Source organism: Vidua chalybeata, chromosome 13 (genome assembly GCF_026979565.1).
Source record: "Vidua chalybeata isolate OUT-0048 chromosome 13, bVidCha1 merged haplotype, whole genome shotgun sequence".
NCBI lineage: Eukaryota > Metazoa > Chordata > Aves > Passeriformes > Viduidae > Vidua > Vidua chalybeata.
The window spans coordinates 12101688-12129164 of NC_071542.1; the positions used below are offsets into that span (position 1 = coordinate 12101688).

At 40.1% G+C, this 27477-nt stretch overlaps 1 protein-coding gene across 3 annotated transcripts; it reads right to left on the reverse strand.

Moving 5' to 3' along the window:
* Positions 1-531: 531 nt before the first annotated feature.
* IL16 (interleukin 16) lies at positions 532-27126 on the reverse strand. 3 transcript variants are annotated; one of them, XM_053954706.1, is made up of 20 exons: positions 26800-27126; positions 19087-19223; positions 18325-18433; positions 16640-16733; positions 16065-16207; positions 13689-13799; positions 13199-13313; positions 12920-12993; positions 12613-12826; positions 11461-11578; positions 10174-10306; positions 9309-9396; positions 8132-8607; positions 6442-6580; positions 4113-5208; positions 3433-3616; positions 3103-3204; positions 2227-2479; positions 1224-1349; positions 532-973 (listed from the first exon to the last, which is right to left on the reverse strand). In XM_053954706.1, the coding sequence occupies exons 1-20, from the start codon at positions 27109-27111 to the stop codon at positions 780-782; spliced, it is 4218 nt and encodes a 1405-aa protein (XP_053810681.1). In that variant the 5' UTR covers positions 27112-27126; the 3' UTR covers positions 532-779. The 3 variants fall into 3 exon arrangements, with proteins under 3 accessions (XP_053810681.1, XP_053810680.1, XP_053810679.1); XM_053954705.1 differs by having other exon boundaries at positions 6442-6583; positions 18301-18433; XM_053954704.1 differs by having other exon boundaries at positions 6442-6583; positions 12613-12829; positions 18301-18433.
* Positions 27127-27477: the final 351 nt, after the last annotated feature.

Consider the following 27477-nt stretch of genomic DNA (forward strand, 5'->3'; position numbering starts at 1 on the left):
ACCCTTGCAAAATTAACACAGACATATAAAAGAAAAAAGTGTTGTTAGAAGGTAAGATTTTGTTTTGAATGGCCTTGTTATTCTCCTGTTGTAGTCCTCTTGAGACCTCTGGCCAGAGGAAGGCTAGGAAAACTTCCACTACATTACCCTCAGCTTCCTGCCTGGCCCTTGAAATACCATGAGAACTCCTTTCCACCCTGTGTTTGCCTGCTGCAGCTGAGATGGCTCTGTCAGCTGCTAGTAGAAAGTCACTTTTACAGGTTTTGGCTGTATTGAATGTTCTGTGTTTTTAATAGGAAAGCTGGAATTTTCTAGGGAATGTTGTTTTGACACACAAAACTGCAGCCCCTTTCTCTGCCATACCCATTCTCTAAGGCAGTGTTTAGTTGTAGGCTCATAGATACATTTCTTGTTGCTGGGAAGGTAAGGTAGGGAACAGGACTTGGAGAGTAGCACTGAAAATTTAGCACAGGATCTGCTTGTGATACTTGCTAAGTTAATAGCTTAAAATAGGAGAGTACTACAGCTGTCACATATTTTATTACAACCACTATATTATTAACAAAGCCATTATTTTATAATTATACACTTTTTAACATCTGTTTCTGAAGGTTGAAATCAAAGAATCATGCCCATTTACTGCACATTTTAGTTAATCCCAGACAGCTTTCTCTGTAACTGGCAGTAAGATCCAGTGTACTCCTCGTGGGTGCTTTCTGAGTATCTTGCAAGTAATAAAATCCTTTGTTTGAATATTGGCAGTAGTCTAATCCCTCCTCTTACAAAGTTTTGGATGACTTGCCGGTAACAGAGCTGCCATTCTTCCTCTTGATGATGGCTGTGATGGGCCCATCAGGTAATGCCTTGATTACATTCCATGCCTCAAAACGAGTGAGTCCTTGCATGGCAGTTGTGTGTACTTGTAGGAGCTCATCACCAGGCTGAACTGGGCTGCTCTGTTCCAGTGCAGTCCCTGGGGACAGAAAATGAATTTCCTTTAATTCTTTCTGTGGAGGAAACTTTAATGGATCCTTTTCACTTACTAGTGAATGGATCACCAGCATGTTTACTATAAACCACCTGGTCCCAGCAGGCAACAAATTACTGGCACTGAACAATATAATGCTGCATTTGAAAAAATAACATTTCCATAGTTATAAATCAGCAGTCAGTTATGAGCCCCACAGGTCAGCCTGAGTTGGGAACATGTTAAGTGTGTTTACCTTTAAATATCCTGTTGATGATGATGGGTTTATCTCCCTGAATAGAGCCTTTCCCTCCTTCCAGACTGAATCCTAAACCAGCAGATGTTTTTTCTAGAGTTACAGTGCAGATTGTATCTCCAGTGGCTGGAAACAAATGGAAAGTTACCACATGGACAGCACACAGTCTAAAAAGCTCAAACATCTGTTACAAAAAATTAACTTTTGGATTGTTTGCAAAGGTCCTATAAACTGCCAAATGAAAGAGAATACTAAAGCTTTTAATTTCTCATTTTGTCATTTTAAGGCACTCTGGGAAGCTCAGGAAAGAAAGTTATGTTTGAATTAATGGGAGAATGGAAACGGAAGGCATTTACTGGAATTATAAAAATCTGTTAAATGAACAAAATCTAAGGGATATATTTAACTTCATATTAGTTATGAAGTTGTTATTGACTACAAAGCTGCTAATCTGCAGTATGGAAATAAAGCTACAGATCTCCAGATCATGCTTTAGGAAAAAACAAAACCAAATCAAAACACAAAACTATTCTGAAAGTGAAATATTCTGCAAAACTCCAGCCTTGCTGTGTTTCAGATGTAGGCACCTGCTATATCAAACAATAGCGTATTGTTTGTTCAAACTGAAATTCTCTTTCATTGAGAACAAGTCTTGTAACAATATTAGAATAAAGAATCACTGTTCACTGAGTTGTCATTATACCTTCAATTAGATGGTGTGCTACAATAGCCATCTTTGTACATCTACAGAAATCCACATAGAGAATCATGCTTAGGTTTTTTAAGGTGTTCTTTTATTTTAGAAATCCATTAATTCTTTCCGATAAAGTTATTTTATATATTTCAATGTCTATTTCAGGAATATTTTATTAACTGTGCTGTCTTTAATCAGGGTTCACAGATTTATGCAGCTACTGCTGGTTTTATGAACACCTGGATTTCAGGTGATGAGTAAACACTTATCAAGTGGGGGCTGTAAGATAATGTAATGTAAGATAATTACCAGACTCTTGTGAGGCATCACTTGCTACTGATGATGTACTAGAGCTGATTGAAACATTGAGATTTTTTTCTCCATCTTTGGATTTTCTGGTGACAACAACAGCTTGTCTGGCTTGCCGGGCCTGTCGCATGATTGCTGAGGCGTCACTGTGAGTTGCACCTTTCAGAGACTTCCCGTTAATGGAGAGTACTTCATCTCCTTTCTGAATCGTTCCTTCCTGACAGGCCAGTCCATTGGGAAATACTTTGTGAACCTATTGAAGAGCCCAGCCACCACACACACACAAGGGAAGAGGAAAAAAGGACATCACTAAATCCCTTAGTTAACATTTTACACCATGGGCATTCTTTATACTTTGCCAGGAAGAAGTGGCTTCTATCACATTTCAGGACAGAGGATGAATAAATTTGCACAGGGAAGTTTTCCTGTGCACATCCCTCCTCAAGCAGCCAGGGGAGCAGTTTGGCCCTGGTACCAGATGGCTAAAGCCATGCTACCTGTGCTATGTACCTTGCGTATTCTACTTCCTGACCCTCTTGCTGCTCGTGAGAGGAAGGAGGTGTAACACTTATCTCTAACTTCCAGACCCCTGACATGTTTTTACCCATCCCATTCCTCCAGACCATCCTGCATGGTCTTCTATAAGCACATGAGTAAGGTGTTGGTTATTTCCTGCCGAGGGCTGTGTGTTCTGCCTCAGCTTTCAGAGCTGTTGGGGAGGAGGTGCCCAAGCAGGACACTGCAACCAGACACTTGGAGAGGCAGCTCTGTGCAGAAGGAACCTGTTTTCATCCACTATGGTCCTTCCAACCCTATCAATACAGCTTCCTGCTTTGATTATCTAAAAGCCAGAAACTGTAGTAAGATACTACTTACTGTTACCACTTTGTTTTCTAGATCAATGCCCCCTGCCAGGCTGAATCCAAGTCCAGTATCTTCTTCTTTATGCAAAACTGTAACATGAATATCATCAAGTTCCTAGGCAGAGAAAGGAATAAAGTCAAGAATTTCCCAGAAGATATGTCACAATGATTGGAAAGTCTGTTGTGCATTTTTTAATGAGACTTAGTGGCATAAGCATAATATTAAGTTTCAAAGTTTACCAGACACATTCACTCTACAGCTTTGTGAAAATCATGCACAAAAAAAAAAAAAAAAAAAAAAAAAACCAAACCAAAAAAAAAAAAAAAAACAAAGAAGGTTTACCTTTAAGGTTTCTTCGTCTAGAGCTTTGACTTCCTCTATAAGTTTTACCAGCTCCTCGGGGGAAAGCAGAGAGATGACTGACTGTCCCAACACACCGGATGCTTGAGGTGATCCCTGTTCCTGTTTGTCTTCCTCCTTCCCTTTGTCTGCCAGGCTCACCGTGTATTCTCTCAGCTCTGAGAGGCTGTCCCATTGTGATAAGAACAAAAAAGAAACATTGAGCTATGAGAGAACATACCCACTAAAAGGGAGTTTTGGAGCAGTCATATTTTCATCTTATTAGCATGTAATTCAGGTGGTAAGTCCTACAATAATTATAAATACAGGCAAAAGGAAATTAATCATGTTCACTTAAAGGAAGTAGAATCCATTGTATAAAAGAACAAGAATAATTTCATGGCCTCAGGCAAAGGGACTTAAATCTGCTTTATCATGGAGATACTAGAAAAAATGCTCCTTAAATAGGAGGATGTTTGAAATGTGCATGTACGGATATAATACAAATTAAAACCAAAATTAACAGTCATGAGTCATTTAACCTTTGTGCTCTAAAATGTTCTTAACTTTGTCTGTGCTTTACTTCTGTGTGCTGCTACCTTAAAACTTTAATCTGTCAGTGAATCAGTGCAGCTGCTCACCAATGCTGATGTGTAAATCTGAGCTTTAAATATGTATCTTACTTTAGGGAAAACCCAGTGTCCAGGTGATGGTTCTCACTCGCAGGTGAGCTGGAAGCCCCATCCTCCTCCATGGAGGACTGAGACACTGTGTCCAGAGTTTCCCATGCACTGTTTCCAGAAGAGGCTGGGGACTGAGGAAGGCAAAGCAATGATTTCATTAAAGCAGATGACACCTGGCTGCTGATGGAATAGATTTTGCTACACTTCTCATCATAGGGCTTCATTATCTCACAAGCCTGGGCTGCAGTGAGAGGGAAGCTTCGTGACCTTAGGCTGTGCGCTTTCGCTACGGACGCAAGATGGGAGTTAACGGCTCCTGGAGTTAAGAGACTCGATGAAAGTTCAGGGCTGGCATTGCTGCTTTCCTCTGAGCTGGTTTTCTCTGGTCTGGCAATACTCTCCCTGCGAGAGGAGGATCTATCCAGGCTCTTTGTAGCCATGGCCACAGGTGGCTGTTGGTGGCTGCTTTCACGATGTGGGAGGAGGGGTTGGTTTGAACAGGCTGGAGCTGCCTCTGCCCCTGCTGCAGGGCGAGAAGGTTCTTTCTGCACCGATGGTTTTAGGCTCAACCTTCGGGGGGTTTTTTCAGGTGACTGTGGAGCACTCAAGGATTCAAATGAGCTTATTCTTTGTTTTATTGATGATCCTCCAGGAGACACACGAGATAAGCTGGATTGCAGTTTTTTGCTGGAAATACTGTCATGGTTGGGAGGACTTTGATCTGCCTGTGGTTTTAGATCTGAATTTGCTTTCCTCAATCCTTTCAGACTTTGGCGGAACCAGGTGGGCTTTGGTGCAACAGGAGGACCCTTTTTCACACTGTCATTTTCATCTGATTTTAGCACTTTGGAACCGACTAATTCTGATTCTGATTTCTTCAGAACTGTCTCTGAGCTGCTTCGATTTTGATTCTCTTTTTTTTTGTCTATGCCAGGTTGCAAATCTAAGTGGACGTTGTTTTCAGTCATGGTAGGATTAAATAAGCTTTTTATGCAGTCAGAAATTTTAACCCAGGGGTCTTCTGTTGTATCAAGACTATAATCTACCCGTGCTTGTCTTTTAAGTACAGGCTTTTGTATGGATGAAAGTGGAGTCCCTGTAATAGAGACACAACGATTATAAACAACCATCCATCTTTTTCTCCATCCCTTCTCGCTGCATCATTAATTCAATAACCTTGAATTTCATTCAAGCCTCTGATAATTTTTTTTTAAATTTCTAAAAGGTTTAAACTTTTAAAAATTCATAATTCTTGATCCATAAGTTCTGAATCCAGACACTGAAATTAATTGAAAAACAAGGCTCTTCCACACTTAAATACGAGATTGCTTTTTTAGAGGGTTTACAAATAATTATGGGGTGCTGAAATCTTGATACAGGCTGTAACAGTTAAAATAGAAAGTTAAAATTGCAATGTTGTTTGCAGCCTAGAGAAAAAGCTGTTGTTACAGTAAATTCTTTTAAAAAACATTGATTTTCTACATTTATAACTATATCCTACTGTAAAAAGATTTTCATAGGAAGATCTTCTATATTTATGCTTCCTCAAATTTCCTCAAGCATTTCCAGTTGATGGTTCTGATACATAAAAACTTGATTCTAATATGGGAATATTTTTTACTTCAGAGAGCAATTAAGCATTTTAATGTTAGACATGGTGGAGCAAACTTCTGTTTGTGCAGCTTCACAGGTACTGGTTTCTGCTTCAGCATGAACTTTTTTAAGGCAACATTTTTACTTTTTTTAATTATCTGAGCCATAACTTACAGAATTACATAAGCTTCTACGTTGTAAGAGACCTCTTGAGATTGTCTTGTTCCCTTAACACCAAGTTTCCTTAATTCTAACTAGCACAGCAGGAAAGTAACTTATCAGTGGTTTGTACCATTGCGACACTAGGATCTTGAAATTGTGCATAAAAATATCCTTTAGAAATCCTAAAACTAAGCTTTAATATGAGATATTCAGTATAACTAAGCAGTTTCATCTGAAGCAATACAGAAACAATGTATCTGTCCATTAATAATTTTTACAATAAATCATCTCTTATGCTGCCTTTGATCTAGTTTCTCTTTTTTTACAAAGATTAATCAATAATTTTTAAAATTATAATAGATCATCTCTTATGCTTATTTTGATCTACTTTCCCTTTCTTTACAGATTAATCAATAATTTGAAATTTCATCTGTTTCATCCCAAAATTTGAAGATATGGTTTGAAGACTACATTTAAAGAGAAAGTGAAGTCAGCTCAATACCCATTTTGGAATCCAAACTAAATACTATATATTTAGCTGGGGGGGGGGGAAAGTTTATAGAATTGAACATACCTAATTTTTCTTTTCTTTCTTGATCTCTGCCCACTGGAGCAGCAGCTGTGTGTTCCTTATCATATGCAGTTGCAGAAGTGGTGAAGACACTGTGGGTTACATCGGTTTGATGTCCCTCTAGCACTGCTTCTCCAGCTTCCTGCTGAACAAACAGGAAAGAGAAGTGTGTCAGAATGCAATTATGCAAACCACACTATATATGAATCTGAAACAATATATGAATCTGGAAAAAAACAGAAACCTCATTTAAAATTGTGGTATGCAGGCCTCAGACTGACTAATACAAAATTTGTGAGGAGTAAAGGTTAAAAAAATTTTAAAAGCATTAATAAAACCTTCTCTTAATGATCTGAAATACATTCTGACAAGAAACTTTCTCTCCTGGGTATATAAAGATATACAGACTGTCTTAATAGAGGAAGCTGTCTTCCTGAACAGACCTTGATTTTTCATGGATTTTATTGATCTTAAGATTTAGGGTTTTCTCACTGTCATTTAGAATGACTAAGTACGAAGAATAAGAAGTTGCAGGGAGTGGTAAGTTCAACAAATACTTATTGCCCTTAATTTTACTTCTGAAAGTTGATTTTTTAGCAGTGGTTTCTACTTAGGGGATGGTAAAAATGACCTTACCTCAGATTCTTAACTTAAATTTTCTTGGATATTAAGATTATATGTGAACTTCAGTTTTCTCTATGTAATTTGTATTGATCTTTGCAGCTTGGGAACTGGTTGGAGGGGAGGGGTTGTGGTTTTTTGTGTTTGGTTTGGTTATTTCTTGTTTTGTTTTAGTTTTTTCTGTGTTTTGTTTTTTTTTTATTTTTCCTTTGCATTGCATTGAGAACAGTTCATTTCTACTGCCACATTACTAAACCTGAGGAAAAGAACTTTCGGTTTTAAACAAACCACAATTTTGTTTCAACATGCAGATCTCACAATCCTTCACTCTCATGCAAGTGAAACACTCTCTGTTGTCCTAGATAAGAGAGGGAACTGAAATTTAGTAATGTACCAATGTACACTGTTTTCAAATACTGTAGCTCATCAACAAAGATGTATGTGCACCACAATTTAAATGGTTTTATTTAATACCTCCTGGTTTCAAGACATGTATCTGAGCCCAAGATTCCCTGCTGCACACAATGTTAGTGCTTTCTTCCAATAAAAATCCACTATTGAAACAAAGAAATTATTGTTTCATGACTACTTCATAAATGATATGCCTCTGTGACACAGGTAGCTGGGGTGAGCCACACCACGCTGGCATCAGAGGCTGTGTAGACCCCTCCAGTCCCAGCCTAGGGCATAACCCTGGAACCAGAGCAAGCTCGGTGGCACACCAATGGCACATGCTTGTGAGGAGAGGCAGGACTCAGATTCGTTCTTGCAGCTGCTCTCACTGGGATTTTAACTCAGATACCTTAGTATGGAAGATTTTCTTCGGACAATTCTCTTCCTTCTGACCTTACTTTGAACATAACATTTTGTGCTAAACTGGCTTCACTAACTTACACACCTTGTTTTCAAAACAGAAGAGCCTCATCTTCTTCCCCCAATTCTCATGTGTATATACATTTTCTCTTTCTTTCCTACCCTTCTTCCTGTTGCCATGCAAAGTCACTTTGCCTTTCTCCTTCCCCTGGCTCACAAATATGCGGACACAAGAAAAATGTTGTAAATTTTACTTTACCTGCACACTTGCAGAAGGTGAGGCAGCCACTTCTGATACAAGCCTTTCTTTTCTGCCTGCATTACCCTGGTCATCACACGTGCAGTCCTGCTTGAAGTATTTCCTTGGTGGAGGTTTGGGCTTTGATGATTTAGGTTTCCTAACAAGGATCTCTGATGACTTCTTAGTGTTTTGCAAGGCTCGACCAGCTTCACTACAGATGGGAGGGGAATTTCTCCCTGAATTATTGGCAGAGAATGAGTACAGCAGCCCAGGCTGCTGGGTGATTGGTACATCTACACTGTGTACTCTTGCTTTCAAGTCCGTGAGCTGGTGCACAGCAGCAGTGGCACAGGAGGCCCGGGGGTTGTAGCTGCTGTCGCTGCAGGAGCGGGTCATGAGCCGCTGTGCCCTGCGGCTGCAGCAGCCCGTGCTCCTGTCCATGTGCTTCTCACAGGGCTGCCTCCCGTGCCAGCTCATTTCCAGCCTCTTAACACCTGTACCAGGAACACGGTCAAAATGTCTGTTCAGTACATGCCAAGTGCTCGCTTCTAACAATCAGCTGATGAAATCTGCAGCTAAATATCATCCTCAGTGGATGTAAAGGTGTCATTTATGCACTGAATGCTTGTAGGGTGAAGAGTCAACAGCCAAGTTCCTGAGCACCCAAATAACATTTTCCTTATATATGTCAGCACTATAGTTTTACTGATGATGACTGTTACCTACTGGTTCTTTAGGAGTATCATTACTGGGAGAGGATGTCATACCTGTCATGAGCTGGGCAAATAGCTCCAGCCATGACTGCATTTCCACACAAAAAAAAAGGAATTAACAAGGTTTACCCCTAGGACATCACCTTCAAAGTTCCTTGTTGTCACAGTCCTGTCACCTACAGACAGTGGTTTGAAAAGCTCTAAGCAGAGCTTGTAAATTGGAGAGTATGAGCAACTGTGAGAGAAAGTTTGCACAAAAAATTTTTGTTGATAATCAGACAGACTTGCTCAGTTCTCATTACCCTGGTAACATGTCATTGGAGACATGTTAGGAGGGCTGTCCTGTGAAGTTTCCTCCTCTTTCTTTCTTTCTGCTCTGGGTTACTTGACTGTTTTCAAGGATTCTAATACAGCATGTACTCATCCTCGCCATCTTTGAAGTCAAAATTACCATGTCTCAGTGAATGCATTTATTCCCTTACCTTCAGTACTCCACTGGTGTCTCTCCTTTCCAAATCTGTTGTTTTCCACAGCTTGTGCAACAGCTTCTTTTAGCTGTTGCTCAGACACCTAGGAAATATCATGCCATTTTACTCTCAGGAGCTGAGTTTATTGCACACCATTATATTTGTATATATTTGTATATTTCCCAGTATATATGAAGTATATTTATGGATGTGCTCTATTTAGCGGCTGTTTAGGTAAAATGGGACCTTTCAAAGACAAACATTCTTTTGCAGATTTCACTAAAAGTGGAGTCTTGGATTTACTAGTACAAGGAAACTCAATACAGCATGCTTTATGTAACACTTTAAACTTAATAATAATTTATACAGTATTTGGTGTTATGAAGCATTTTGTTGAAAAACCTTGCAAGAATAAGAGATTGTACTTCAATACTAATTTAATTATAAATATTGGCAAGCAAGACCTCTGTTTTACTTATTGAAAGAGAAGTGTATAAATATTTATTTCTTTTTGGGGAGGTATGGTCCCTCTTTCAAATTATTTACTTACTATTGTCCATTCTTTCTTACATAAGACCTATGTTTTGGGTTATTCCTTAAATGTTATTTCTGTCATTTCCTTATTCACTGCATAGAACCTCATATAAGACTATCACCAATAGTCATGTAAGACTATTTAAGATTTGACTATCTTCAAATCTTAAATTATTCTACTGAAGACAGTGCAGAGCTCAGATTTTTTTTGTGTGCAGTGATGATCATAAAGAGATAAGCATCTTTGTAGTCATCATTTTTCCCCCTGTATTAGATCAGCACTTGCTTCCTCTTAGTTCTCAACACGTGCTATATTGAAATTCAGACAGAACACAGACTGTGCTACCTGTGGTTCAGGGTGTCTGCTAACAATGATTTGTACTGCACCAGGATCACAATGGCTCAGCACAGCATAAACTTCATTAAGGGTTGTATTTTGTACTGAAGTTTCGTTAATTTCAAGAATTTCATCTCCACACCTAGAGAGATATTTAAAAAAAAAGAGAGATGATGTAAACAAGAGATTTTCTCCTGACCTCATCTTCCCCATGTGAAAACATGCAAAAAGCAAATTCATAAGGCCAACCTCTAATTTTCTTACAGATTAAATCTGTCTTTCTATCCTGTTACAGAAAATGGAATGGGAATGAGTTGGATGTCAAGGGGTTTTGATCTGCCATGTTGCATGCAACCTCTGAGCTTTCTGCATGTTCAGCTGTGCACACTTGGTGCTCTTTCTGCTGTCTGCAGCTCAGCTGCTGCTTCCACCTACACCTTCCTTCCTTCCTTTCCAGTTAACACTTCACTTTTCATGTCTTTATATTATGTTAGAGCTATTTAAGGTCAGAAAGGGTGTTATGTTTCTGCTACATATGTGAATAACTCATTAAAAATGTTCCAATGACAAACTATCAAAATCTGCTAAACTGGATTTTTCTAGATGAAATCCAGATTTGGCTCACATGGAAACTGAGATTGCCTTGCTCTGCTCTAGTTCTCACACACATTAAGAGCCTGACTGAAGGCACTGATTTGTATAACTCGAATAATTTAAGACTATAGTTCTTTCAGCTAAAGTATTAGAGAGGAGGATTACAGAACACCTAAACTTAAACCAAAAATACTTCACTGAAACTCCTGTGTTCTGTTCCATTCTCAATATGTTCAACATTACTAGTTGGTCAAAAACCTTTGAAAGTGAATTTCTACACTCTCACTAAAGCTCATTTCAGCAAATCTATTTTTCTATTGGGTAAGAAGTAATAGAATTTGAGGAGCTTGTATCAGAAAAAATCTAGTGCTCAAACCAGCCAAGTTATGTGATATGTTTAGGGTTTTCTAAATACTTTCTCATTTGGAGATCTCCTGCAGCAGCAATGCTACAAGATTGTCTAAGACCTTCCAAGTTAGCCCAGCTCGGGCAGGAGGCAGAGATTTCAGTGGGTTGCTGTATTTCTGGAAATCCCACATGTCCTGAAGACATATGCTCCAACCCTGAGAATAGCACATGTACTCTAAACCCCAAATTCCCAGAAATCAATATTTCTTCCTGTCCAAACAGGTCAAAAACAAACCCATAAAACAGATCAATGAGAACCTTGTGGCATAAGACAGCCAGCCTTTCTCATCCTACCTGAGTCTCCCATCCATATGTGCCACTGAGCCTGGCGAGAGGGTGTGAATAAAGATCCCTGAAATACACTGGAAGTAAGGGATGCTACATAACCCAATTCCAAGGCCAACACCTGGCTCTGAAAGAAGCAATAATAATTAAAAAAAAAAAAAAAAAAGTAACAGTCAAAACAAACCATTGAAGAAGCTTCTTAAAAATTAATTAAATTTAATTCTTTTTTTCTGCACAAACTAGAACCAAAGTCTTGTGTTAATGAATGTTGCACATTCACTATTTGTTGCTGCTTCCACTGCATTTTTCTGTATCTTTCTATTGTTTTATTGTGGGGTTGTTATGGGGGCTTTTCCCCCCTCATGATTAAAGTGTCACAGACACAATGGAATGCAGGTTTATTTTGCAAAATATCTGTCATTACAGAAGAATTCAAATGAATTTACAAGGAGACAGAATAGAGAAAAAAAATTAAGGAGCTAAAATTAAGAGTGAAAACAAGCTAAAATTAAGGATATTTGGCTACTGATAGCTATATCATTTCAGTCCTCCCTCTGTTTTATATAATACAGCTAAAGACTTCTGCGAGTTTACCCTCTTTGCACTGGACAGTCACTGATGTCAGATCCCATCCTGTGTGTTTGGTAAGTCACTGGTACCTCACAGAGGCTTTGCTTTGTTCCCATATTTAAAAGTTTATTTCATTGTGCCAGTGGTTGTTTATAAATAGGAGATGATGACAGTTGGAGAGGAGGTGAAAGAATTAGAGGAAGATATAGATACTTATTTTTATTTGGTTTTAAGCCTTTTCAAGAGTGAAATTAACTGTTTGCATAATTATGGGTAAGAGTTGCACAGTCTGTTTAATAAGTGGCATTTGTTGACAAGAGCTTTACACTTTCATGTGAAGGATATGAATGTGACTCTAAAGCTTGAGAGCAAAAAAACCTCAATGATTGGCTCTTGAGGACAGATGGTGTTCAAAATCCTGCTGTTGATAGACACTTGTTAGCACTGACAGGCACCAAGATCTAATTTAGTGTATTAAAAAAACTTAGCTCAGGAAAAGAATCAGGTTAGTGAGGAAAGACAGAGAGCAAATGAACAGTGGTTTGTCAGTCGGTGCTTTGTTAGCAGTGCTCAGTTAATGTCAACACTCACCTTTGTTTAGGGTAACTTCCACTATGACCCTGTCATTGGGCTTTGTAGGATTTAAGGAGAATGCTGCATTTTCTGAACTGAAAGAACTGTTTTCCTTGGTTATGCATGTAGTGGAGCCCAGTGACTGACACAGGAGGGGTGACTGACAGCTGGAAGCAAAATGAGGTGTGCTGAAGCTTGTCCTGACTGTTAGTGTCAGAAGACCCTTTTTGGCCTGCTGGAAAGAACAGACAGTGAGTGAATGGGTTGAGCTCACATGCACATTATGTCTAAAACCAGAGGTTGTTCTGGAAGGAGAGTACATAACCTTAAATTTCTGTAAAGCATCATAATGTGTTAATCCATGCATGGATTCTCCATTCAGTTCCAGGATTTCATCACCTGTTTTGAAAGAGAAAAAAATTATATTACTATTACTGTATTCTGCAATAAGTAACATGATAACATACATGCACTCCAAAGGATTCTTGCAAATGCAAAAAAGGATGCAGATGTAAAAGTCACTTATGGCTCATTTCAGCCTCAATCGGTCTTTCAGTGTCATTTTTTGGGAAGTGGGAAAAGGGAGAGAAGAGGTATTTTCCACCTTCTTGTAGCCTTCCATCAGCAGCAGCAGCTCCACCAGGAAAGATGGTTTTGACATAGATGCCTATTGGTCCATAAATGCTGTCTTTACCACCAACGATACTGAAGCCCAAACCCTAATTTATGGAAGAAAAAGTGTGTGAGAACTCATGTTCAGTTCTCATAATAGTTCATTTGCAGTTTCTTCTGCATTACCTACATGGGCAGTATTGTCAGTGGAATAGTATAAAACATGAAAAAATAGTCGATCACATTCCTGTAGTAAGAGTAAATGGGAATTTCAGCAGAATCCTCTCATGTTTTGCTTTTTGTTTGTTCCAATCAATTAATTCACTGCACATGGAAAGGTGTCAAAATTATTTTTCTAATTTTTTTCTTGGATATGAATTGGCAGCCCAAAAGTAGCAACCTGCAGTCACTTCTCTGTACTTTGCAGATCACATTTGTGAGATGAAGTAAAACTCATGGTAAATCAACAGAGCCAGTCTTACCTTCCCTTGTCCTTTCATCAATACAATGTTTGAAATTACTGAAGCCTGTGAGCCACAGGATGTGTACACTAGTTGTGCTGTACTTAGGGATCTAGATGACCTTGAAATTGCCTGTGAATATTAAAAAAAACAACAAAACCCACAATTTTTTAAATGCATAAGCAGGAATTCTTGAACATACATTGCAGCAACTTGTTTATTTGAAATTTTCCCCCTTATAACTGATGGTACTAAAAATTCTTTAAAAAAAAAAATCTTTCTAATTTTCACAAGCCATTTGTTATTCAGAAAATTGCTGCTGACTGAATTTGTCCTGTAGGGACTAAATTGGAGAAAAATTAGGATGTTGGTCCTTGAAGTGTTGCAATGGTGTAGAAAGATAAATTTGTGCTCTGGCTTGAGTCCCCAAGCCAAAACTCCATTTGTGGTCATTAGGAGACATAAACAAGTATTATCATTTTTGCCTTCAAGAACTGAACTAGAATCAAGACATTCAAAATCTTTCCTTCATCTTGTGACTAAAAACTTTATCTTGGGACATACCAAACCTTTTTAAAGCATTTTCCCCAAAAAATGAATTTGTGCTGGATTTCCTAAGTTCAGCCTCTGAGATTTGTCCTATTTTAATGAACTTTTAATGAAATATTTTGTGAAATGCTTAATGAAAACTTCCTATTTCAACATAGATATGGGTATTACAAGATAATTTAAGCACTGACAGAAGTAATTACCCAAAGCTATCTGTGCATGAAGTTCAGCAGGGTCAGAGTTAATTGCACTCATTACACATCTGAGAGAATTCAATTGTGTTTTTTTTATGCAGCAAAGTGAAACTAGCAGGTGTTGAAGAGTGGAAGATCAGCCAAAATTTTGGCTTCTGCATATGCAAGAGTCTCAATTTTGACATGAAAACCAGATTATCTATTCAACATGCGATTGGGAACGGGATTAAGAGGTGAACAGGTATGCAACACCAAAAACACACTCTCCGAAATGTATTCCTCACTCCGACCAGGGTGATTGTTTATTCTGGGTTTTCTGAGTCTGAAATGGGAAATTTTCAAATTTCTTTTGCTTCTGTGTGAGAAGGTGTATTTTAATTTCTGTTTGTGGTGGGTAGCAATACCCAAAGCCAGCATGCTGCCAAAGAGCCTCTTGAAATGGACAGCACATGCCACGCAGGATCTTTGAGGAGAAGGAAACCCTGTGAATCCTTGAGGATCTGTTTGTGCACTCAGGTGTGGTTTGGTTGGGTTTAGTGCTCTGGTTTGCAGCCTCCTTATTCCTGTTAAAGCCTTGGGTCCCTCAGGGTGGGTGATGGGCCAGGAGAAGGCAGGGAGCAGCAGGGAGGGAGGTGGGAGCTGAGTGTGAGGAGCTTTGCCTCCATCTCCTCCTCCAGGTCTGAGCCTGGGGACCTTTGGCCATAAATACTCCAACCATCTCCCAGCCTCTGATGGTCACTTAGCATCCACCTGGAGAGCACAGGAGCCAGTCTCCAGCCTCCTTTAACAGGGTGTTTAAATCTGTCTCTTTCAGCAGGGACCATGGTGATTCTGTACCCGCTTGTGGCCATGGCTGGGCCAGCGGGGTGCCTGGGGACACTGGTGGCACTGGGGCTCAGAGCGGGGCGGTGTAAACCACCCTTGGGAATTTAGCCACACCATAGAACCTGCTGGGCAGTGGGAAGGAGAACCTGGAGAAACAGGGGTTTGCTGGCAGGGCCTTTGCTGCTCTCCCACCCCTCACAGGGGAGATGTTGGGGGCAGAAAGCAGAGGAGGCAGAGCGACCATCGCCCCGGCTGGGCCTGCGGGGCAGAGGGGATCAGGCAGGAAAGCGGCTGCCATGTCACGCTGAATTGCAATGAAAAATCAAGATTATTACAGCGCTGGGTGCACACAGGGATTTCTTTGCAAAGGGTATGAGCAACCCTTGAGGATTCTCGATCCTTTTTTATTACCTCGTACTAATTTATATATACATAGAATCTCACAATAGGTTTATGCATATTCATTGTGCTGATTTTGCATTACAATTTGCAGTTGGCCCTTTGTACAGAGAACTTTCTAATCCCTTTGTCTATTTTTTGCAGACTTAGCTTTAGTTTTTTTCTTCTTCATTTTAGAGTTCAAGGGGCCTCTCTTATCTCTTCACCTTGGAGATTGCATTCTTTCCCTTTAGCTAAAACAGTTTTACAAACACAGCATTGTTAACAAACTAAACAGCATATTTTACCTATGTTAGCAAGCTACTACGTAGCACATTTTACTTAAATCTAAATAGATTTTCTAGCCCGTTCAATTTTTACTCTGTTTCGATGCAGAGAGCCCTGCTGGGGACAGCGCCGAGCGTCTCTCAGGTGGCTCCGCGGCACTCACCGGGGCTCTCCCAGCAGGGCAGTCCAGCTGCTGCGACAGCGATTTTCGGCTGGCGTGGAGCGCGTGGGGCTGGCGGTCCCTGAGGGGCGCAGCTCTGCGGGGCACTGGCACCTCCACAGCCCCGGCCCAGAGCGGGCTGGCACCTGCCGGGGCGGGCGGAGAGGCGTGTTACTAACAAGGGTTGGACCGCTTGCACAGGCGTTTTAGGCAATGGTACTCGAAAATGGTTTTCCCTTTGTAAATTTCTTCGTTTTCAGCTGTCACTTAGGCAACAGCAATTAGTGTTAAATATAGTAAAAAGCATGCGTTCCCTACCAAAAAAGTGTTGGCCTATTTAGAATACACCATTAAAAAAAGCCCCAAACCATGAAATGCAAACCGAAGTGGGATGCAGGATGTTGTGAACACAGCAGCTGATGATTTTATGCATCAGCAATTCTTAGCTAAGGATCCCAGAATAAATTTGGACAGCATTCAACATTTCTTTTAGCACCATAGTACTATCACACGATGGGGGCCTGTGATCTGCACTCCCTGAGTATTACAAGAAAATAGATTATTGCTCTGCAACTTACTGGTGGAGTTACTGCGAGTCCGCTGACATGCAGCCTTACCGTGCAGAAAACCATTCTGTATTTCCAAAGGCCTTTCCTTACGTGTTGGTGTTTCCTAAAACAAAACAAACAGAAACCCAACAAACAAAAGCCATTGCTATGCAAGAAATTTCCAAAGTGATCTATTCTTAAAAAACAAATTTCTTCTAATTTGGCTCGCACAGATTTCAGCCTGAATTAAAAAAAAAAAAACCATGGAGCAAATTTCATTATTTAAAATAAATAAGAAGATAAAGGGGAACGTAGCTCAAAAGTTTACTGTAAAAATGATTATAACAAGGTAATAAGATAGAAATAGATTCAGGTCCTTTGACAAAATGAACAGAAAATTAATTGGACACCCCCAGTTGGTCCAGACAGCTTGATGGATGGGTAAGATATAGCCATGCTTATCTAATTTCTGAAGGTAGCTCATACTTTTCAGGTACTCAAGCACCTTAGGGAGGTGTTAAATTCAAGAGGAAAATTCTTAATCCCATCTATGCAATGGTGGATAGGTGTCTAACTTCTGATTCAGAGGGATGTCTTTCAGTCAAAATACAATCTGAGCATTTAAAAACCTCTAAGGACTAAGTTTAAGAGTTTTCAAAAAAGTTGGTACCTTCCAGTTGGAATCTCCTGTTGCTTTTGAAAATATGGTCCCTAATTCTAGCATTTAAAAACATGTAGATTAAACATTCAGCTTTCTAAATGCAGGTTTTTAGAACTGGTGGAAAATAAGTACATGATCACATCTGAATAACAGTTGATCTTAGGAATAATTTCTGGGTGGTTCTTGCAAGTCCTGATTCTGATCCTGTTTCTGTGAGGCAATTATTTTGATCCTGAGGGAATCCTGGTTAAAGGAAGAACATTACTAAATACAGACACCATATGGAAAGTGATATAAATAAAACAAAATACCAGATTTTTGCTCGGTGTCATTCTGCAGGAGCTGAGACAGGAGCAGTGTCAGAGCACGACCTGTATGTTCTAATCTAAGTGGAGCCAACCAGGACAAACACTTTGTTTCAGAATCCTGATTTCAGGAGTTCTGTTTGGAGATACAAGACCTATGGAATGCTAATTTTCCTTTTGGACAGCAGGTGGGGGTATTGCCAAGTAGCAAAATCCTACTAGGGCTTTCCAGTCCCATTCCCTTGGGGAGCTCTTCAAAATAAGAAATACGGAGAAGATCCTTAAAGATGAATTTTGAAAATGATTTTTCAGTGTTTCTCCTACATAGCTAGCTAGCTTGAAAAGTCTTTGCTATTAACGATAGATCCTAGATTCACAGAACTACTTTGTTACAGGGGCTGCTCTCTGGCTTCTCTGGGATTTGTGGATCTTCCCTTAAATCCATTTCTGCCTTTCTTCAACTTCTAAATGGAAAATTAACATTGGCAAGCTGTGTGTTTCTAAAAGAAGGGTTTGAACAGCCCTTGCTAGAGTTTCCCAGAGACTTGGCCTCCCCACAGCCTCTGTTTATCTGGGAAAAAGCTATGCTGAAAGTCACCAGAGTCTGACCACAAGAGGTTTTGGGTTTTGTCACGAAAGGCACAACCATCTTCAAATGTCTGATGAATAAATTCCCCTCCTCCCTAAAGTAAATGTCCAATCACCCCACAGTTGCTCACGCTTACTTTGTGAGCCATCATGATCTTCACCAGATGTGTTGTTGGGGGAATGAGAGACTCATCCTCCTTTCTGGACAGGTCTTTCAGTGATTGCACATTTAGTGTTAAGAGTTCATCCCGTGGGCTCAGGCAACCATCCCTTAAAGGAAAAAAAGAAACATTTGTATATTATTTCACACAGAATAATACGTCCCTGTTCTGTGTGCTACCTGTCTCTGTCTGAGGAGTCAGCTGCATTCTCCCTTTGCCTTGACCAGGGCTGCCATGGGGTGCCTGGGTGTGTGATACACCCCATCCCCTGCTAGGATTTTTCCCCATTGCTGCTCTCTTCTGCTTAGTCCTGGTGATCACACAGCTGACATTCAGGCAAGATATTCCTCCCTTCTCACCATCTTGCACTCAAAAATTGATCAAAGACTACATTTACTTCCTGTCAGGAACCTTGGCTCACATTGCTTTCCAGTGGCCTTGTGGGACTGATGCCACCCTACACTACCCTTTAGCAAGGCATCACCGTCTGAAAACCTGATGTTATGTACACTCTCTCATTCTTCCAGGTTTTATTTCTTGGTGTAATTGAGCAGCACAGATCCCTGAGTGGCTACGGTTTTATTTTTCTACAGTCTTGACCTGTGTATCCAGCAGGAAGCAACGTAAGGATTGATTCCCAGACATCCCTTCTTTTAACTGGAACTGAGCTTCAAGGCATAGCTTGTCACAAAAAGCTGGTTGTGCAAAATGCATGCAAACAAATGTCTCTGTAATAACTTGCTACCTCCACATGTACTGTACCTGTTTGCTGGGCCTTCAGCAGGCACGTGGCTGCCTGTTAACCCTTTCCAGAAAGATGCACATCTCGGGCTCCTGGAGAGCTTAGTTCCTAAGCTGCTGTTTCCTGGTGTTGAACACAGCCTGCAGATGCAGCTGTCCTGATCCAGAAGATGAAAGGTTGCATGAAAAAAAAAAAAAAATGTACTAAAGCTGTTAAAAGTTACTTACACTTATTCTGAGCCTTTTTAAGAAAGCACCAGGTTGCCTCTCAGGAGAACAGGAGCCTTTAACACTGTCCATTTGAGAAAAAATAATGGTATTATAGAGTCAGTGCTTTACAGAAGTTATTTTTCTCAAGACTTCAGTGGCTTCTGGCTAAAGGGGGAAGAATTACAATATAGTGTCCCTTTGCATGAGGGGATGAGAACAGAAAACTTTGCTTATGCTAACTATTGTAAGAAAAGACAGGGAGGAAAATAAACACATGCCAGAAAATTAAATACTCTGGAAAACAGAAGAGGTCTAAATGGAAAATAAGTAAAATAAGGGTATACAAAACACTAGAAGCTCCACCCCTGCTGCTGACTTGTTAAGTGGGGGCAACGGACCAGAGAGGTCTGCAGCAATGGAAAATTCTTTGTCCACTCCAGACTGGTTGAAGTTGCTGCAGTCTGCATTGCATCTGGAGGACTAATTTTTAGCATATCTTTAATGCAGTTATGAATCATTAACACGGGGCCGTTCAGAAGTAGTGCTTTGAGACATATATGGAAGGCAAAGAATGGAGGAACTAAGCACATGAAGCTAATACACTCCTGTGGCACAGATGTGAACACCTAGAAATTTTAAAGAGACGAGGAAAGCTGGAAAGCTAGCGCACAGTTCCTTTTCCATTTGCTTAATATTTCTCCTGATTCAAGAGAATCATTCATTTCTCACTTATTCTGCTCCCAACTGAACCCACCTCCTCTGCCCTCGCCAGCCTCTCCATACTCCACAAAGTGAAGAGGGCTCTCAGTGTATCCTGGATCCAGGCTTGTTCCCAAGAAATTTGTATGACTGAGGTATAGATTTCTGAAGGGGAGGCAAATTTCATATGTTAGGACAGGCCACAAAACATAACAGTGGTCAACTGTCTGTGTTGCTCCCAGGGCCCCTGGTCAAAGTGGCATCAACTATTTCCAGTAATCTGTAGACCTCTGAGAGCACAGGGAAAGCTGTGTAGCCACTTTCACCATTAGTAGGGCTTCATTTCTGCCCTAGGCAGAGTTCATCCAGCCCTGAGGATGAGAATTATTGTTCTTCTTCACCAAAAATTAATAGCTATTGCATCATTCCTGACTGACAGCAAACACAAAATGCAAATTTACAGCAATGTCAATAAAGGTCATTATCTTTCAGGCTGACTGCCTAAGCCTGGCTCCCATTCTGAAACCTGCCAGAGTAAATCTAAGGCTGTGAATTAATGAAATATTTAACTTGGGGCCCTGGGCTCACTGCAGGCTGAATTCAGTAGGTAATGGATAAGAGCTATACTTGTATTGACTGACTCGTTAACTCTGTGGGTTTGCTTGCATTCCAGATTGTCTGCCTTGGATGAGGAGTGTCTGAATTTTACGAAGCCTTTTTTGTTCATGAAGAATTCTTCTAGTGAGTAATATGTTGGTAAGGATATAAGCATGGACAGAATTCTATCTTAAACCAGTTGGCTTGAACTCTAATATTAGTTTTGGAGCTTTTTATTTACTTTTCACCCAAAATAAATATCTTGGGAAATACTTACTTGAACTTGAAATCAGGATTACATTATGTTCTTTTTTTTTTTTAAATCTTATGGCAGGTCTTTGAAGTCTTCAGCACAGTAACAAAATAAAGGTTAACATTCAGATGCCTTAAAATTTGAGATCTTGAGTAGCAAAAAATGTGAGTTCCCTTTTCTGTTTGTTTGCACTGCCCTTTATTTCAGGCATCGTTATGACATTACAGGTCAGATTCTGCATACATGGAGCATACATTGAAACTCACAAAGTTTTCAATAAGGTGGTGTGTTTGTAAAACACGAAAAATGTAAGACAGATGTTAAAGGTAGGAAATTATTCTGCCATTTGGCTGAATATTTCTGAGATCTTAGGTGCTTATGGACTGGGGCTGTTGTGACAGAATAATGGTATTTAAAACTCATTGTTTAAAAAAGTAATTTTCTTTCTTTTTCCTGTAGTCAGAATTCAAGTTTGGACTTGCCAACTTCTCTTCTTAGGAGTCCCTAGTCTTGTGAAATGTTCCCTTGAAAGATACACATATCTTCTCACAGACACCTGTCAGGCACACACACACACAACTTTCCAGAACTGTTCTCCACACTTCATTTTATTGATTTTCATAGGCCTTTTCAGACTGTCCCCAACTCATCTCTGTTAAAAGCTGAGTCCTATAGCTTGTTCACAGTATATAGCTACTGTGCTCATCATGTTTATAAACATCCTCCTAATTAATTGTGTCCCTGCCCAGTTTCACAGGACATCACAGAGAGCAGTGGGTTTGGCTCTGAGGTTTTTCATTGCAGCACCATGTAAGTCTTTTGGGGAACACATTGTGTTTTGTACAATGGGACACGTGCCAGGCTGGAAATTCTGGGTTGTATTTGGACATCCATGTGAAACATCACCAAATCAAAACTGATATGAAGATTTTTCCACAAACAGTAAGTTGCATGCGCTTAGTCACTAGGAAAGCAGAGGTTAAATCCCTTGTACACAACAGAAAAGTCCTGGGAACAATTTTTGTTTAGATTTGTAGTCATATTACCCATTTGGGCTACATTTCAAATTAGCTCTGTGTCTCAATCATTGCTGCAATTCATTTAGGTGAATTACTTAAAAAAAAAAAAGTTTTTATTGGTCTGTGGACATGTGGCAAATATCTGTATGTTGTCAACATTTGTATTTTTTGGGTCCTGGATATAGATCATTGTATTCATATCCAAGTTATTGCAACATGACAGAAAATTAATAAAAGCTGTTCTTTAGAAAAATAAATGTTTGACCAATTCTTGTGCCCATAGTCAATTTGCTTTTGGTTTAGTTCTTTATTAGTTTTTTTCCTGTCTCTGATTATTTTATGCATAGAAATACTGCTGATGATTCCAAGAGTAAAGACAGTATTTATTTTTACATCCTTTTCCTTTGTAAAGTGTTCTGTTTGTTTTGAAAGGTGATTTGTAGGTCTGAATATAATGAGTACTGAAAATTTGCTAAAAAAAATTGTCAGGTTTGAGGTGGGGGGCAGGTGGATCCTAGACCAACCTCGTCTCTTCATTATTAGAACATATATTTAAACATATATTTTCTGCCAGCGAATAAACTCTCTGATTTGTCTTCCAGCACTTCAGGACTCTGAGGAAACTTTTATCTGCATTGCAAGTTCCACTCAAAGCAAAATTTGCATTTAAACTGAGTCTTCTTGGCTGAAAGATAAAAATTAAAGGAGTTGAAGAGCCTTCTTGAATTTTCCACAGGTGAGAACAGATTAACTTTTCTTGTGTTTTGTTCTGAAAAAGTAATTTGTACCTCCAGGCCAACTCTCTCTTCCTGTTCCCATTTTTTGTCATCCAAAATGCAAAGCTTCTGAGGATGTTTTTTATCTGCCATTTAAAAGATTCCTTTTTCCTTCATGCTTTCATTAGACATTTCTAACCCAGAGTCCCATCTCAAAACATCTAATTCCAGATGTTGTTTAGAAATAAGGGTAACCATGGCATCTGTGGAAAACTGAAAAACTTTTGTGCACTCTTAAAGTAAGACACAGTAGTTAGATTGTCTGAATTGAAATGTTATACAAGGCTAGTTCAAGTAAGGTCTTGGACTCAGTTAACCAAGTGCATGACAATGAACTAATTGACTGCTGGTTTAAAAAAAAGGAAAAAAATAAAAGGAAAAAATATATCTAACAGCAGTACAATAATGTATTAAAATATTTAGTTTTTCTGATCTTTCACAGCCTTATGACTGTGAAATGGCTGGGATTTCTGAGAGAATATGGTCTTGGGGATTTTCTTCGAGGAGCAATTTTTTTCTGCATTGGTTCTAAGAGAAAGGGCCAGAGTGTCTTTGGCATAAACTCACTCCACTGGCTCTGACATACCCCAGCCCAATGCCTTGGTCTTTTAAAAATATTTATAGTAGATGTAATTCATTTTACCAGCAGCATACTCCCTTTGAAACCAGTAAAATGGCAGAAGCTGGAAAGCCAGGATGATGCAAGGAGTAGGGCATGAGACCAAGCTTTGCCCTAGATTGACAATTCAGCACATCAGATGTTACAGAAGGATCTTTCCCCCCATCATCTGCCCTTTGGTGTGTTTTCCTGGGAGCCTTTGCTGGCCTGCATTTTGCAGCACACGCTGTATTAATGGAACAGCTCCTCTCCCAGCTTGCTCTTAGGATTGACCAGGGTGATGTGAAGCAAAAGCAAGAAGGCTGGGCAGACAGAAAGAGAGAAGTATGAAAACTGAGGAGAACACATAAATATCTAAATAAATGCAGTCTCTTCTCTTGGCTTTGGTTTTCCATCCTGCCCGTGGGCTTGTGTTTCAGACATTACAGTCTGTTGCCATAGCACTTGTCCTGGTACCAAAGGGCCAGCTAACTGGTGTTTGCATCAAGGCAAGTTAATAAAATTATATCCTGCTGATTACCAAAGGAGAAAAAATACCTTTTGCCTTTTCTCTCCTTCAAGCAGAGGATCAGGGACCAAAGGAAGAAAGGGTGCAGAAGTTTCTAGAACCAAGTAGAGCCATGCAGTCAGGTCAGCTTAGTTCCCATATTTATTTCATCAGAATTCAGTCCTTTTTTATTCTATTTTATTCTAGATGCTATTTCAACCCTGCTACCAGCCCCATTGGTAGCTCTCAGTGCTTCCCAAGGTTTTGGGAGTGTTGGGAAGATGTAATGGAATGCTTCTTGGAGCAGTAGAAGTGCTTCTTGCAGCAGGTCTCACACTCAGCAGAGCCTGCTGTTCTCTGAAGGAGCTGATATGATCTATTCCTGCCCAGTTCTCCAACAACTGGAGTGATTTCAGTCTGAGCAGGCAAAGACATCTTCCACAGTGTTTGCTGTGTCCATGCTCAGGGTATCAGATACTGCTTACCATTTCTTTGGTTTCTTTTCTTTCAGGCCATGTGAAAATTGCTGATTTTGTGAGAAGCAAACTGTAAAGGAGATCTGTTTGTTTATACATAGACCAGCTGGCTGTCCACCATACCACACCAAGCACACCTCATCTCAGAAACTGTCTGAACAAATGATGCCAGGGTAACCCTGGGCCTCTAGACACTGCAAGGAATAGTCAGAATAAGTGAATAGTGGGTCACAGAAGCCAAATTAATAAAAGACAGTTCATCTGCTCTCATTGCTGACAGAATTTTAGAGAAGAGGAAAAAAACTCTGTTATGTAGTCCTGCAACACTGATTTGCTAATCATTTATTGCTTATGGTGAATCCCATGCAGTCAGTAGAGTATGGCTCAGAGAGTCACGGTTTCCAACAGAAAAAAAGGAATCTGCATTTTGAATACTGATGTTACAGGTTTCCCCTTACTCAGGAGACGAAATGCACAGGGAGCATTAAATCATGCAGCACTTTTAAGCATTCTTCTCTCCTTCCTTGTGACAGCAGTATTAAGTTGTTCAGTTCTGTGGGAGTTATTAACACCTTCAGAGTCACGCTTAGGGCTGGAGGTGCTGGAAAGCAGAAGAATAATGGAATATCCACAAGAACACCACAGAAAGAATGGAGTCAATTTTCTTGAACAAAGACAAGGATTCTTCAGCTCTGAGTCACACATCATGAATTTCTGAAGTGTCACATTTAGATGGAGAGAAAATTACACTGGGACAAGAAAAAATGCCTGTTTGACTTCTTAAAGAGAGAAGGCTTAAGCTTTGTAAGACATGTGGTACAGGAAGATTGTTCTGACAGGCTTGTGCCATATGGAAGGTAGAGATCACTGCGTTCATACTCCAGGGGGAAAGCCTCAGCAGCAGTACAGGACAGGGTTGGTGTGGCTGTTACCAATGTTCATCCTACTTAGCAAGCAAAGATGAGACTTCAGAATCACTCATTGATCCATGACTCTGAAAGGTATGGAAGATTAGCAAGTAGCATTTGAAGAGGTTTAGATTGCTATGAGAGCTCTGGAGTGGGAATTTAATGGTACTCATAGTGTACAGCAGCACTAAGCGACCCAAATGCTGCTGTGAGGGACTGAGCTGCTAATTCATGTCAGCATCTGACACATGTTCTTCAGCAACACTGATGCTTCAGCCTAAGAGTGGATTTATATCCTCAGCAGTTCTATATTATATGTACAAAGGTATTGTGGGCCTTAACTCTGTTCCCCAGATCCCTGTTTTAGCTGCTTGCCAGCTATTAAAGCAAACTATCTAAACTTCCAGTCTGAGATAAGATACTGAGGAGTTGCATGTGGATATGGATCGCAGCAGTTATTGGAGCCCTGCACACTTAGGAGATGTGCAAGGAAATAAACTGTGGCAGCTGACACACACCTAAGGGCTTCAACTTTTGAAAAGACTGGGGAGTGCACAGCGGCCAGCGCCTTCACTCATAGAGACATCAGCAGGGTGCAGAAGGACTGTTTCCAAAAAGGAGCTGGCATGATTTTGCAGGAGACTGAGTAAGTTTTGGGACTTGGGTCTTGTTTTCTGTCAGAATCCAATAGTAAGTTGGTTTGGTTTTGTCTTCCTGCTGGGACTTTGCCAAGGCTGGAAACACTTTGCCTCTGTCCTGCTGCAGTCTTTGTGAAGCTGCGCATGCTGTGGTCATTATCAAGGGTAAGGGGAGAGTCTGATTTTCAGTAGCACTTGTGCCACTGTGTGTTTAGACATAGATGTCTAATTTTAGCCAATATATTTTTTATTTTATATAAAGTAAAATAGAATATACAAGAACAACGATTTTGGTGAAAGAATCAGTTCTTTCACATAAGCATGTATCTGCACAGATAAAAGGCATGTAATAAAGGAGGTGCCAGGATGCCTCAGGTGCCTCACTTGCAGTGAGGTCCCTTTTATACATCACAGCAAGAGGTAGAGAGAAAGTGGAAAAATTAGGCTATCCTACTGAAAGAACTTTCTAAAGCCATCTAAAATATATTGCTCAGACAGAAAATTGTTCAGATTGTTAGGGTTCACATACTGATTAAAGAATAACATTGAAATATGAGGCTCTTAGACTTTTCACATCTCTAGGAAATGTGACATCTCTGGTGGTTTTAGAGGCATCACTGCCTTCCTCCTGAATCAGAGGGAAAGAGCATCTGCCAACTGAATCTCCTGTGTCTGACACAGTATTAATATAATTCATGCTTGCATGGCTTGTGAGATATCATGGTATCACACTACAAGAGCCCTTTGCTGCAATGACAGGTTTATATTTTGAGCTGAAGAGTCTCTTGCAGATAGAACATGCCAGCTGTACTTGTCTGAGCACTGGCAGTGGCCTAGAGGCACTAATTTCAGCAGATTGTGCATCAGCAGAGTGCAACAGCACAGCAGGGAAGCCAATATATTTTCATGCCTTTTATACAGAGCAGGAACTCTGCAGGTTCATAGGCTCTGAAAAAGCCAAGTAGAACCCTAACTTCCTGAGAAATATTAATTAATCCATTTAGGAGCTACTGCAGTGGGAAACATTACAATACACAGCACGAGTTGCCTACCTTGGTGAGGAACTTTCTTCTCGTGTTGTTGCAGTTCTCATTTGCTGCAGCTTTGGACTGGAGAATGCTGGTGACCACACGTGGAGGATCAGGTGGGCTGTCCTCTGCCTCTGATGTGCATGGCAGCTGTGTTCTGGGACAGCAGTCAAAATCCTCTTGACCCCAGCTGGTAGAGATCTCAAAGGGATCAGGACATTTCTCGTCGGGACTTGACCCATCATCGCTGGTTTTGGCATTGCAGAGTATAAGTGATCTTGAAATGGAGCGAAACTTTCTGGACTTCCTGTTCCCAGCATTGTTCTTCTGATCCATCTTCAGAGAGCTGCTGCTCTTTTTCCTATCATTCTCCCATTTATGTGGCATGATACTTTCAATAATTTTCTCTGCTTCTGTGATGCTAAATATCCTCCAGGAAAGGAAATATAAAAGTAAGTTGTAATATACCCCACTTTCTCCCACTTAATAACCTACGCTACTGGAAAGCCTTAATGAATAAATCGAATCAACAGAGCCTTTCAGTCTGAGAACAGCCACGTGATATCTCATGACTTGCTAATTCTGCTTCTGTGCAGAGCTCTCCTAGATCCTCCTTCACCTTTTCATTCTCTTACCATGTTACCCAAGCAGAGTGGAGTGCTTTTAATAAATGTTTGTGATGCTGTCATTGTCTGCTTGCTT

Coding starts and splice junctions, on each gene's coding strand:
- IL16 (XM_053954704.1), bottom strand. CDS start 27,111: ATGGATCAGAAGAACAATGCTGGGAACAGGAAGTCCAGAAAGTTTCGC. Junction 11,579..12,612: donor GGAAGTTACCCTAAACAAAG/GTGAGTGTTGAC, acceptor TGCTTCTTTCAG/AGCCAGGTGTTGGCCTTGGA. Junction 1,350..2,226: donor TGATGCCTCACAAGAGTCTG/GTAATTATCTTA, acceptor ATTTGTTTCCAG/CCACTGGAGATACAATCTGC.